We start from the raw sequence: 13,904 nt of genomic DNA, 5'->3' as shown, positions 1-13,904 counted from the left end.
GGGGGTCTCACTCACCCCTTTTCACTGGTCTCTTTCATTGTATGGAGTCTCACTCATCCCTCTCTATCACTGTATGGAGGTATTACTCATCCCTTATCACTGGTCTCTTTCACTGTATGGAGTCCCACACATCCCTTATCACTGGTCTCTTTCACTGTAGGGGGGTCTCAGTCATCCCTTATCACTGGTCTCTTTCACTGTATGGAGTCTCACTCATCCCTTATCACTGGTCTCTTTCACTGTATGGAGTCTCACTCATCCCTTATCACTGGTCTCTTTCACTGTATGGGGGTCTCACACATCCCTTTTCACTGGTCTCTTTCATTGTATAGAGTCTCACTCATCCCTTATCACTCCTCCCTATCACTGTGTGGAGGTCTTACTCATCCCTTATCACTGGTCTCTTTCACTGTATGGAGTCTCACTCATCCCTTATCACTCGTCTCTTTCACTGTATCGAGTCCCACACATCCCTTATCACTGGTCTCTTTCACTGTAGGGGGGTTTCACTCATCCCTTATCACTGGTCTCTTTCACTGTATGGAGTCTCACTCATCCCTTATCACTGGTCTCTTTCATTGTATGGAGTCTCACTCATCCCTTATCACTCCTCTCTATCACTGTATGGGGGTCTCACTCATCCCTTATCACTGGTCTCTTTCACTGTATGGAGTCCCACACATCCCTTATCACTGGTCTCTTTCACTGTATGGAGTCTCACTCATCCCTTATCACTGGTCTTTTTCACTGTATGGAGTCTCATTCGTCCCTTTTCACTGGTCTCTTTCACTGTACGTAGTCTCACTCATCCCTTATCACTCCTCTCTATCACTGTATGGGGGCCTCACTCATCCCTTATCACTGATCTCTTTCACTGTATGGAGTCCAACACATTCCTCATCACTGTTCTCTTTCACTGTACGTAGTCTCACTCATCCCTTATCACTGGTCTCTTTCACTGTATGGAGTCCCACACATCCCTTATCACTAGTCTCTTTCACTGTATGGAGTCTCGCTCATCCCTTATCACTGGTCTCTTTCACTGCATGGAGTCTCACTCATCCCTTATCACTGGTCTCTTTTACTGTATAGAGTCTCACTCATCCCTTATCACTGCTCTCTGTCACTGTATGGGGGTCTCACTCATCCCTTATCACTGGTCCCTTTCACTGTACGGAGTCTCACTCATCCCTTATCACTCCTCTCTATCACTGTCTGGGGGTCTCACTCATCCCTTATTACTGGTCTCTTTCACTGTATTGATTCCCACACATCCCTTATCACTGGTCTCTTTCACTGTATGGAGTCCCACAGATCCCTTATCACTGGTCTCTTTCACTGTATGGAGTCTCACTCATCCCTTATCACTGGTCTTTTTCACTGTATGGAGTCTCATTCGTCTCTTTTCACTGGTCTCTTTCACTGTACGTAGTCTCACTCATCCCTTATCACTCCTCTCTATCACTGTATGGGGGTCTCACTCATCCCTTATCACTGGTCTCTTTCACTGTATGGAGTCCAACACATTCCTCATCACTGGTCTCTTTCACTGTACGTAGTCTCACTCATCCCTTATCACTGGTCTCTTTCACTGTATGGAGTCCCACACATCCCTTATCACTAGTCTATTTCACTGTATGGAGTCTCGCTCATCCCTTATCACTGCTCTCTTTCACTCTATGGAGTCTCACTCATCCCTTATCACTGGTCTCTTTTACTGTATGTAGTCTCACTCATCCCTTATCACTCCTCTCTGTCACTGTATGGGGGTCTCACTCATTCCTTATCATTGGTCCCTTTCACTGTATGGAGTCTCACTCATCCCTTATCACTCCTCTCTATCACTGTATGGGGGTCTCACTCATCCCTCATTACTGGTCTCTTTCACTGTATTGATTCCCACACATCCCTTATCACTGGTCTCTTTCACTGTATGGAGTCTCACTCATCCCTTATCATTGGTCTCATTCCCTGTATGGAGTCCTACACACCTTATCACTGGTGTCTTTCACTGTATGGAGTCCCACACATCCCTTACCACTGGTCTCTTTCACTGTACGTAGTCTCATTCATCCCTTATCACTGGTCTCTTTCACTGTATGGAGTCCCACACATCCCTTATCACTGGTCTCTTTCACTGTATGGAGTCCCACACATCCCTTATCACTGGTCTCTTTCACTGTAGGGGGGTCTCACTCATCCCTTATCACTGGTCTCTTTCACTGTATGGAGTCTCACTCATCCGTTATCACTCCTCTCTGTCACTGTATGGGGGTCTCACTCATCCCTTATCACTGGTCTCTATCACTGTATGGGGGTCTCACTCATACCTTATCACTGGTCTCTTTCACTGTATGGAGTCCCACACATCCCTTATCACTGGTCTCTTTCACTGTATGGAGTCTCACTCATCCCTTATCATTGGTCTCTTTCACTGTATGGAGTCTCACTCATCCCTTATCACTCCTCTCTATCAGTGTATGGAGTCTTACTCATCCCTTATCACTCCTCTCTGTCACTGTACGGAGTCTCACTCATCCCTCATCACTCCTCTCTATCACTGTATGGGGGTCTCACTCATACCTTATCACTGGTCTCTTTCACTGTATGGAGTCCAACACATTCCTCATCACTGGTCTCTTTCACTGTACGTAGTCTCACTCATCCCTTATCACTGGTCTCTTTCACTGTATGGAGTCCCACACATCCCTTATCACTAGTCTATTTCACTGTATGGAGTCTCGCTCATCCCTTATCACTGCTCTCTTTCACTCTATGGAGTCTCACTCATCCCTTATCACTGGTCTCTTTTACTGTATGGAGTCTCACTCATCCCTTATCACTCCTCTCTGTCACTGTATGGGGGTCTCACTCATTCCTTATCATTGGTCCCTTTCACTGTACGGAGTCTCACTCATCCCTTATCACTCCTCTCTATCACTGTATGGGGGTCTCACTCATCCCTCATTACTGGTCTCTTTCACTGTATTGATTCCCACACATCCCTTATCACTGGTCTCTTTCACTGTATGGAGTCTCACTCATCCCTTATCATTGGTCTCTTTCCCTGTATGGAGTCCTACACACCTTATCACTGGTGTCTTTCACTGTATGGAGTCCCACACATCCCTTTCCACTGGTCTCTTTCACTGTACGTAGTCTCATTCATCCCTTATCACTGGTCTCTTTCACTGTATGGAGTCCCACACATCCCTTATCACTGGTCTCTTTCACTGTATGGAGTCCCACACATCCCTTATCACTGGTCTCTTTCACTGTAGGGGGGTCTCAGTCACCCCTTATCACTGGTCTCTTTCACTGTATGGAGTCTCACTCATCCCTTATCACTGGTCTCTTTCACTGTATGGAGTCTCACTCATCCCTTATCACTGGTCTCTTTCACTGTACATAGTCTCACTCATCCCTTATCACTCCTCTCTATCACTGTATGGGGGTCTCACTCATCCCTTATCACTGGTCTCTTTCACTGTATGGAGTCCAACACATTCTTCATCACAGGTCTCTTTCACTGTACGTAGTCTTACTCATCCCTTATCACTGGTCTCTTTCACTGTATGGAGTCCCACACATCCCTTATCACTGGTCTCTTTCACTGTAGGCGGGTCTCACTCATCCCTTATCACTGGTCTCTTTCACTGTATGGAGTCTCACTCATCCGTTATCACTCCTCTCTGTCACTGTATGGGGGTCTCACTCATCCCTTATCACTGGTCTCTATCACTGTATGGAGTCCCACACATCCCTTATCACTGGTCTCTTTCACTGTATGGAGTCCCACACATCCCTTATCACTGGTCTCTTTCACTGTATGGAGTCTCACTCATCCCTTATCATTGGTCTCTTTCACTGTATGGAGTCTCACTCATCCCTTATCACTCCTCTCTATCAGTGTATGGAGTCTTACTCATCCCTTATCACTCCTCTCTGTCACTGTACGGAGTCTCACTCATCCCTCATCACTCCTCTCTATCACTGTATGGGGGTCTTACTCATACCTTATCACTGGTCTCTTTCACTGTATGGAGTGACACACATCCCTTATCATTGGTCTCTTTCACTGTATGGAGTCTGACATATCCCTTATCACAGGTCTCTTTCACTGTATGGGGGTCTCACTCATCCCTTATCATTGGTCTCTTTCACTGTATGGGGTCTCACTCATCCCTTATCATTGGTCTCTTTCAGTGTAAGGAATCTCACACATCCCTTATCATTGGTCTCTTTCAGTGTATGAAGTCTTGCTCATCCCTTATCACTGGCATATTTAACGGTATGGAGTCTCACTCATCCCTTACCACTGATCTCTTTCACTGTACGGAGTCTCATTCATCTCTAATCACTGATCTCTTTCACTGTATGGAGTCTCACTCATCCCTTATCATTGGACTTTTTCACTATATGGAGTCTCACTCACCCCTTATCATTGATCTCTTTCACTGCATGGAGTCTCACTCATCTCATATCACTGGTCTCTTTCAGTGTATGGGGGTCTCACTCATCTTCCATCTCTGGTCTCTTTCATTGTATGGAGTCTCAGTCATCACTTATCACTGGTATCAACAGTACTTTGAAATAGTTAAGTAATACAGTTTTTGAATTATTGGCAAAAAGCTATTTTAAAAATGGACACAAAGCATTTTTCAAACAGTTCCTGGGGGGAAGAAAAGTTAGATCTGTTTACAGGTATACCAAGGCCCTTTACAGGTAAGTACAACACTTACAGTCTCAGTCTCCGGGTTTTAGGAAGTCCACTGGTTGGGGTTCAAGTTAACCCCAAACACCCACCACTAGCAACACAGGGCTGGCCGGGTGCAGAGGTCAAAGTTGTGCAAATTTATCGTGGGCTCATTTGGAGAAAGGGGATACTCGGAATTCGGCCAGCCAGCAGGAAAGTACTCGCCACTTGGAGGGCAGACCAGGGGGGATTAGAAGAGCACTGGATGGGCCACAAGTAGGGACCAAACACACACCCTCAGAGGCACAGGGGCAGCAGGGTGCTGGGTGCAAATAGGACGTCAGGTTTCCAATGCTGGTCTATGAGGAGACCCTGGGGTTCACTCAGAGGCTGCAGGCGGCGTCCAAGGGGTGTCTCGGGCACATCACCAGTCAGACTGGGAGGAGGGCCGCCTGCTGAACGAGGAGGCACTGGGGGTCGGTTTCATCTAAGGCCTCGGGGCTGCGGGTCCAGTGTGTCCTTTAGGCGTTGGATATCTTTGTCCGGAGCTCGTGGCCATGGGGGTCCTCGGGATTCCCTCTGCAGGTGTCGTCGTGGAGGGGTGGAGAGGTCAACCCAGGGTGGGCACTTGCTCGCAATCGCCTGGGGACCCTCCCTTGCTGGGTGGACCAACTGGACACAGGGGTCAAGACTGACGCATCTGGAGTGAGATGAGAGTCCTCTTGTAGGTTTCTTCAGACAGAGCCACTGTCCACAGGAGTTCTTGTTCCTTTGGGGTGCAGGGCAGTCCTTTGGAGTTGTCAGAGGTCGCTGGGCCCGCTGGACGCATCACTGGTCTTTTTGCAGGTTCTTTGAAGCAGGAGAGAGGCCGGTAGGGCTGGGGCAAAAGCAGTTGTCATCTTCCTTCTTCTCTGCTGGGGTTTTCAGCTTAGCAGTCCTTCTTCTTCTTGTAGGTCGCCAGGAATCTGGTGAGCTGGGTTCAGGGAGGCCTGCAAATCCTAGATTTAAGGTCGTGTTAGGGGTCAGAGAACAGTAGCCAATGGCTACTGTCCCTGAGGGTGGCTACAGCCTCCTTGTGCCCACACCCTTTGCAGAGGGGGGCACATTTCTATCCCTATTGGTCCCTGTCCTCCAAACCAAGATGGAGGATTCTGCAGGGAGGGGGTCACCTCAGCTCTGGACACCTTAGGGGTGGTTCTGGCTGGGGTGGTCACTCCTCCCTGTTTTCCCTAATTTTCTACCGGACTTCCCGCCAAAAGTGGGGCTTTGTCTGGGGGTCGGGCATCTCCACTAGCTGGAGTGCCCTGGGGCACTGTAACCCGAGGCTTGAGCCTTTGAGGGTCACCACCAGGTGTTACAATTCCTGCAGGGGGAGGTGTGAAGCACCTCCACCAAGGATAGGCTTTGTTTCTGACCACAGAGTGCACAAAGGCACTCACCCCATGTGGTCAGAAGCTTGCCTGAAAGTGGCAGGCTGGCACAGACCGATCAGTCCTACACTAGCAGTTGGACTAACCTTGCAGGGGACATCTCTGAGATGCCCTCTGCGTGCATTTTTTAATAAATCCCACACTGGACTCAGGATGGGTTTATTGTGCTGAGAAGTTTGATACCAAACTTCCCAGTATTCAGTGAAGCCAGTATGGTGCTGTGGAGTTCATAATGACAAATTCCCAGACCATATACTCAATATGGCTACCCTGCACTTACAATGTCTAAGACCTGACTTAGACATTGTTTTACAGTTTACAGTTTACATTGTAGGGGCATATTGCTCATGCAGCTATGCCCTCACCTGTGGTATAGTACACCCTGCCTTAGGGCTGTAAGGCCTACTAGAGCGGTGACCTACCTATGCCACAGGCACTGGTTTTTGGGCATGGCACCCTGAGAGGGGTGCCATGTCGACTTTGTCTTTTTCTCCCCACCAGCACACACAAGCTGCAAGGCAGTGTGCATGTGCTGAGTGAGGGGTCCCCTAGGGTGGCATAATACATGCTGCAGCTCTTAGAGACCTCCCCTGGACCCAGGGCCCTTGGTACCATGGGTACCTTTTACAAGGGACTTAGCTGTGTGCCAGGGCTGTGCCAATTGTGGAGACAAAGGTACAGTTTTAGGGAAAGAACACTTGTGCTGGGGCCTGGTTAGCAGGATCCCCACACACTTTCAATCAAGGTTGGCTCAACACTAGGCAAAAAGTGTGGGGGGGAGGGTAACAATGCCAACAGTGGCACTTTCCTACACCCTATCACTGGTCTCACCCCTTATCACCCCTTATCACTGACCGTTTATGCTGTTGGCGTCTCACTCATTCTCTGATCACTGACCCCATACACTTCAGTGAGGTCTCACTCATTCCTTTGCCATCTTCCTCATGCACTGTTATATAGTCTCACACCCACCTGCCTCATACACTTCAATGAAGTCTCACTCACCCCTTATCCCTGACTGATTATGCTGTTATGGAGTCTCACTCATCCTCTGATCACTGGCCTCATACACTCCAATGAAGTCTCACTCACCCCTTATCAGTGACAGATTATGCTGTTATGGCATTTCAGTGAGGTGTCGCACACCCCTTATCACTAGTCTCATACACTACTACAGCGGCTCATAGCTTGCCATGGCAGTGATCTCCGGGCTATATTATATAAAGCCCAACACATGTCCAGGTATTAATGTCCTCCAACAGCGAGTGAGGTATGAATTTAGCAAATATCATTTCACATTTCCCACATCTCTATTGCATTTGCACCAATACATGGGTATTTGGAGTCACAGAAGGTACTTTCGTTGTTTGTGCTCTAGAAGATACAAAGATGTGATGCAGAAATTCCTACCATATACAAAAAAAAAGAAAAAGAAAAGTTTAACAGATCTTATTATTCTTTCTGTATTACGCCTTTTCACATAAAGACAACATTATATTTAAATTTGATAGTAATAAATCTGCAGGAAGACAAAGGACGTTAAACTCTTAACAAAATGTATTCAATGTCCACCATTGGTCTTTGAGAGGCTCTTTTCTCTCACACACTCCTCACCATATCTCATGTTTGCATTTCAGGCACTCTGGAGGAGCGGGGTCTTCTCCCCGAACTGTCGCTTTGGAAGCCAGACTCCGGCAACAACTCTATCCAGGCCCGAAGGAAGGAAACTCAGCGTGTGTACGGTCTCTCACACACCCTCAGAAGGTCCTGTGGCCTTTCCCGCCTAAATGCAACCTTCCCATGTAGAACTTTCTGCCTTCCAGACATTGAGGTGGATGCCCGGGAGGCGGAGAAGGTGACCTCCACAGAAGAAGGTGCCATCCTCTTAGAAAAACCAACCAGTGTGGAGATTGAGCCAGTCATAAGACTACACCAAGGTGACACTGAACGAGACATACAATCTGAGTGCTAACCGTCTTCTGCTCCAGCACCAAGAGGACTGTGCCCTCTGTGGGATCTCTCTAGGGCAGCTGGAGGAACACCGGGTTTGTAGACCTGATGTCAAGGTTGAGGTTTCACCAATTCCTGTGGTTGGGACTTCTGGCCCTCCTTCCATGTTCCGTTGCCGCAAGAGGCAGTCATTTTTCACAGAAACTGTACTTTTCTTTGTAGAAACTCTGGACTCCTCAAGTATATCTCTTCTGATGACTTCTGAGTGTTCAGCATATGTGTCATTTTGTTTCAAGAGTCTTGGCAGCTAGGCTTGAACCAATGGAGAGCCATCCCAAACCTCACCCAATGTGTAGAGTGTGTGCTGAATAAAAGCCCAGTGGGCATGAACTGAACATCTTGTTCACTAAAAGATGGAGTTGGTGTCTGTTTGCTGATCCACCACCTCTGTGCCCCGGATAGGCAAGGGGGCGTAGAGAGACCTTGTGTGGAGAATTGTGCTCATCTTCAATGTGGTGTCCAGCTACAGAACCTGAATCTAGAATTATGAACCCGTGCTGAAAGTCTCATCAGGAGTATTGTGTACACCAGTGGTTCCCAACCTGTTGTCCGGGACCCCTGGGAGTCCATGAAACCTCCTCAGGGGATTTGGGACTGCTTAGAAAATTAACTAATATTAACAGAACAATAAAGTGTATATAAATGAAGTGGCTAACTGTACAACTGAAATTTTAAAACGTACTGTAAAAGTAAAGGAATATGAAGTTGGAGGCTAAAAATTAAACCAGTATCCTCAGATGGATCCATGGGAGCAGTGCAGGTGCACCAAACAGAGACTAGTATGGATGATGTGTGGCTCCAGTTGAATTTAGACTCGGGTCCCTGGCTTCCAGTAATGGTTTAGTGGGGGTCCACGGGTTCTAATAATGATTCAGTGAGGGTCCCTTTGCTCTGGTAATGATAAAGTGGGAGTCAAAAGGTTGGGAACCAAGTACATGAGCCCAGATCTACAGTTTTGTCCAATTCTAGATCACATACCTGGAGAACTTAAGGGCCTGAAATCTCAGACTAGAGATTGCAATAGGAGATCATCGGGGGGGAGCCTGTTAGAAATACTTTTTAAAAAATTAGTAGGAATGTGTGCACTGAAAAAATCAAGAGTGGATCCAGAAATCATTTAAGGTCCATGTTGCAAGAGTAGGCAGGATTGTTGGTAGAGGCGAAAGAATGATAATCAGCATTACAAAGCAGGATTTCCCAGAAAATGTAAAAGGCAACTTGTTTTTCCTTGATTGAGTAAACTCTAGGAATCAGGGATTAGATTTAGAATTTGGCAGATGAGGGACAGGCACCACAAAGCAGTGGATGTCTCGTCTGACCTACTTAGAGGGCATTGACATCAGCACATTCTCAGTAGGGTACACATGGCATCTTGTGCTTTTTGGCAGATGTCCCACATCTGCCAAACTCTATTTTTAAGTATAAAGATAACATTTATTGAGACAGAAGTATAAAAAGAAAACAGTGGTAACATTCCGCAAAATTATGAATTAACAGTGCATTAAGTACATTAGGTTTTCTGCTGATATTATAATAAAATACTATACTGATGTATCACAAATAAGAAAAAGAGAGAAAGAAAGCAGAGTTAGGGGATGGTGAACAGAGTAAACATAAGAAATGTGTCCCATAATGAACAAAGACTTAGGGCCTCCTTTAGAGTTTGGCAGATGGATTACTTCATCACAACGGCGATAGATATCCCATCCTCTGAAATCTAACCCCATAGATTATAGTAGTTCACAACAATGTAGAATAAATATCACAATTAAATAACTGAAGAATAATTCCGAATTGATATAAAAAACAGTTAAATAAGCAGGAAAGTCAAAGGGGTTTCAAAACCTCCTCAGTGAAGGGTTAGTGTAGATTAGCAATTATAACTGAGGAATCTAAAAAGTAGTTACCCGTGACCAAAGGATTTCTCTTTTGATAGCCTGGCACATTGGGGTGGTATTAGTTCTATCCAATCCATGATTGTAACAAGTACTGTACCTCCATGCTTGACAGGATATATCTAGAGCATTTTTCCATTTTTTTGCTATTTGTTAAAATGCAACAGCAATTAGTAAATCCACAATTTCTATGCTGACTTCACAAAAAAGCTACCTAAAAGAGGTTTGTTAAGGAAAAAGGGACACACATATAAAAAATAGATTTGATTTGCGTCCAAACGTGTAATGAAAATTGATATGTGTTAGGGCATTCAAATAACATATGCTTTATATCTGAAACAGAGATGTTATAAGTCCAATAGGATGACCGGCTATAAGAGTTAAACTTATATAAAGTGCCTGGGATAACCATTGGGGGGTTGTAAAAAAAACTGTGTTTGAGTGGTGTTTGCAGCACGAGAACGTCTCTGAATCTTGAGCCATATTTTAATCCATAAAGAAAGAGAAAATAAATTGTTTAAGTCTGTTTCCCATTGTAACTCTAATGCTGTTTCTGTCTAGGACCAGGACAGGAAATACATTGAGTGTGTATACTGGAAGCTGAGGGGGAGGTTGTCAACAATTGTTGCAGGGGGTATGGGGTGGGAGTTGGAGAGGTGATCAAACGGAGGGAACAATAGGTTTCGGATATGGCTGAGTTTAAAGTTTGGTTTCACCTGAATTAGGTAATTGAAAGGAAGATTAAGCTTGAGAAAAAGAGATAAATGAGTGATTGTGAATAAATTGGTGGTTCCATAATAAACCTGTTGCCCACCAGGGTCTCCAAAAGATATATTTATTATTGATTTTAATAAGTTTGTTGTACCAAATCGAAGAATGGAAAAATTGATCCATGGGCGGAAGATTGGAAATATATATGGGAAGTAATAACCTACAAGCATTTTTGAGGATAAAAAGTGACATGGAGGAAGGACGATGAGTAAGTGACCAAAATTATGCAAAAGAAAAGGGTTGAATAAAAGATAACCCTAGCTTTGTCCATAAGGGAGGATTATGCGTGTACTGATCATTATAGTAAAATGCCAATTGTTTCAAAAAGAAGGTGGCATGCTATGACTGGAAATCTGGAAAATGTATTCCTCCTTGTTGTTTACTGAGTAGTAGCTTGATGAGAGACATACAAGGTGTTTTTATTAATCCATAGGAAATCAATCAACATAAAAAAATTAAAAAAATGGAAGATGGGATATTAATTGGGATTGTGGAGAGGTAGAAATGAATTATAGGGACTGATATCATTTTAATAGAGTCCAACCTCACCCACCATGAGAGAAATAATGGATTCCATCTGGAAGTAGGAGTAGATACATTTGAGAGAAGAGTAGTGGAACTAGGTGGGTACAGTATCTTTGATAGAATTAGTAAATCAGAGACCTGAATACTTAAGTTCTACTGGACTCTAAAGAAAACCTGAAGATGAGAAGTCGTGTTTAAAGCACCATTTGTTAAGAAGAAGAATTTTACATTTGTCAGAGTTAAGTTTGTAGCCCAAAAGTGCTGCAAAAGTGGAAACTGTATTTGAAAATGATTGTACGGAGGAATTAGGAGAGGACATATATAAAAGAATATAATCAGCGTAAACTGAGAACCTAATGTTTATTCCCATATTGAAAGCCCTGTATCTTGTTATTTTGTTGGATTTGGATAAAAAGGGTATGAGTGCAAGGATGAAAGGAAGAGGAGTGGGAGGACATCCTTGCCAGACTCCTCTGTACAGAGGGAAGGAGGGAGAAATTAAATCATTCACAAAAAGCAATGCATTAGGAGAAAAATATAGAAGAGAAGCCAGTTTAATGAATTTTTGTCATAATCCAAACCGAAAAAGAGTAGAGAAAAGAAAACTCCAACGCACTTGGTCAAAATCTTTCTCAGTGTCTGGAGAAACAGCTTCTAATAAATGGGAATATGTTTTAGATTTGCTTAAAATGTCCAAAATGATTCTAATGTTATGAGAGATGCCTGTCTTTAATGAATCCAGGTTGTTCCCTGCCAGGGAGATGATCTAAACATAGGGCGAGGATTTTAGCAAAGATTTCATAGTCAGAGTTAACAAGGGAAATTAGCCTACAATGTTTACATAGTTTAGGATCTTTATTGACTTTAGAGATAAGGCGTATTAAAGCATCTTGAAAAGAACCTGAGGTGGCTTTGGAAGTGCTAAAGAAGGTGAAAGTTGATGTAGTTTAGGGGAGAGTACTTTGGAAAAGTGAGTATAAAACTTGGTAGGGAAGCCGTCTAGCCCTGGGGCCTTAACATTTTGAATAAAATTAATTGTGGTATGAATGCCCTGAAGAGAAATATCTGCGTCGAGGGTGGAGAAGTATGCATTCAAATCAGATTCTGTATGTATTGAGAAGAGATAAAAATTATAGTCAGTTTGAGGAGGGTGATTTTCTGGTGCATAAAGATTTTTGTAATAGTTGGTGAATTCGGCTAAAATATCCTTATCCTTAAATAAAGGAACTGTACCATCATGTTAAATGGTTTCTAATTTGACATGTTCTCTTTTTACTTTAAGATAGTTTGCCATAAGTTTGCCAGCTTTATTTTGATCTCCATAGTATTTAGCACTGGATTTGAGAAGATAAGAAGCATCATCTTCTGTAGATAGTTTATTAAATTGAAATTTAGTTTTAATCAAATCATCTTGACATGACTTAGATTTGGAAATAAAGTAGGAATGTTCTAATGATTTAATGTGTTTAATGATGGCTAATGCTTTTTTAAAGCTGCTTTCTTTTTTCTGGAAACATAAGATAAAAAAAAATATCTCAAGGCAGCTTTAAAGGTATCCCAGACGATCGGAAAGGAAATATCTGAAGATTCATACATGATAAAGAATTAATGTATAGTATCTAATAAGAAGGAAGTATTCAAGTTTCAATGTCTCACCTTTGAAGGGATAGGAAGAAGATCCAGCCACTGAGTTTCTAAATCAAAGCTGAGTCTAGTGTAAGGTTGTATGATGGAACCCTGCATACATTTATCCCGCATGCCTTTACAACGCAGTCACTACCACAACTGCGACGTTATCACAGATTACTTTACCACACAAGTTGTTACAATGACTTGCCTTAGGGGGGACTGGACTAGTATAAGTTACTATGCCAACTCCAGTCTACGCAACAGCAGGGAAGGTGTTGGACTTAAAAATCCAATACTAGTGCAACAACGCACCCCCCAAAACATGCAGTTGTAAGGACATGCTTGGTAAAGTAATGCACGGTAACGTCGCAGTCGTTGTAGTGACTGCGTTGTAAAGGCAGGTTGTTGTTCTGACTGCGGGATAAAGGAAAGTTTGTTTGATGGCTGCAGTGAATTGTTTATCAATGGATGAGGGAACAAAAGTAAATTTAGAGGAACAATCCAATAATGGGTCCATTATGAGATTACAATCTCCTCCAAATATTAAATTCTCATCTGTAATAGACATCAGTTTATGTGAAATGATGGGCTAGAAGGATTTGTCGAAACGTGTTAGAGCATATACATTAAAAATTGTTAATGGTGTTTTATTTATTGTTAGTCTCAATAAAAGCTGATGACTATCCATATCTAACTCTTGTGACATTAATATAACATCTAAAGTTTTTTTTTACAAAGTACCAGAACTCCATTATGTTGACCAGACCCTGATGAAGTGAATGCATGACCTAACCAATTACGAATAGGTTTTTGAGTTTCCGTGTTAGCAACATGAGATTTCTGTAATAAAGTACTGTCCGCACCTAATTTGGCTAAATGAGTAAGAACTCTTTGTTGCTTGATGGGTAAACCCAACCCCTTAACATTTCAACTGATTACACTTAGAGT

The 13,904-nt window shown here is 43.6% G+C and overlaps 1 protein-coding gene across 2 annotated transcripts in view; it reads left to right on the top strand.

Annotated features, from left to right (window-relative positions):
* SLC23A3 (solute carrier family 23 member 3) overlaps nt 1-13,625 on the top strand; it is a 119,283-nt gene extending 105,658 nt beyond the window's left edge. For both annotated transcript variants that reach the window (XM_069227138.1, XM_069227137.1), the window contains one exon: nt 7,764-13,625. In XM_069227138.1, the coding sequence (XP_069083239.1) occupies nt 7,764-8,098 (335 nt within the window). In that variant the 3' untranslated portion in view covers nt 8,099-13,625. The remainder of the gene's footprint in view (nt 1-7,763) is intronic.
* The last annotated feature ends 279 nt before the right edge of the window (nt 13,626-13,904 follow it).

This window comes from Pleurodeles waltl, chromosome 3_2, assembly GCF_031143425.1.
Source record: "Pleurodeles waltl isolate 20211129_DDA chromosome 3_2, aPleWal1.hap1.20221129, whole genome shotgun sequence".
NCBI lineage: Eukaryota > Metazoa > Chordata > Amphibia > Caudata > Salamandridae > Pleurodeles > Pleurodeles waltl.
The sequence above is the reverse complement of the archived record's forward strand: the minus strand, read 5'-3'. Positions and strand labels throughout refer to the sequence as shown.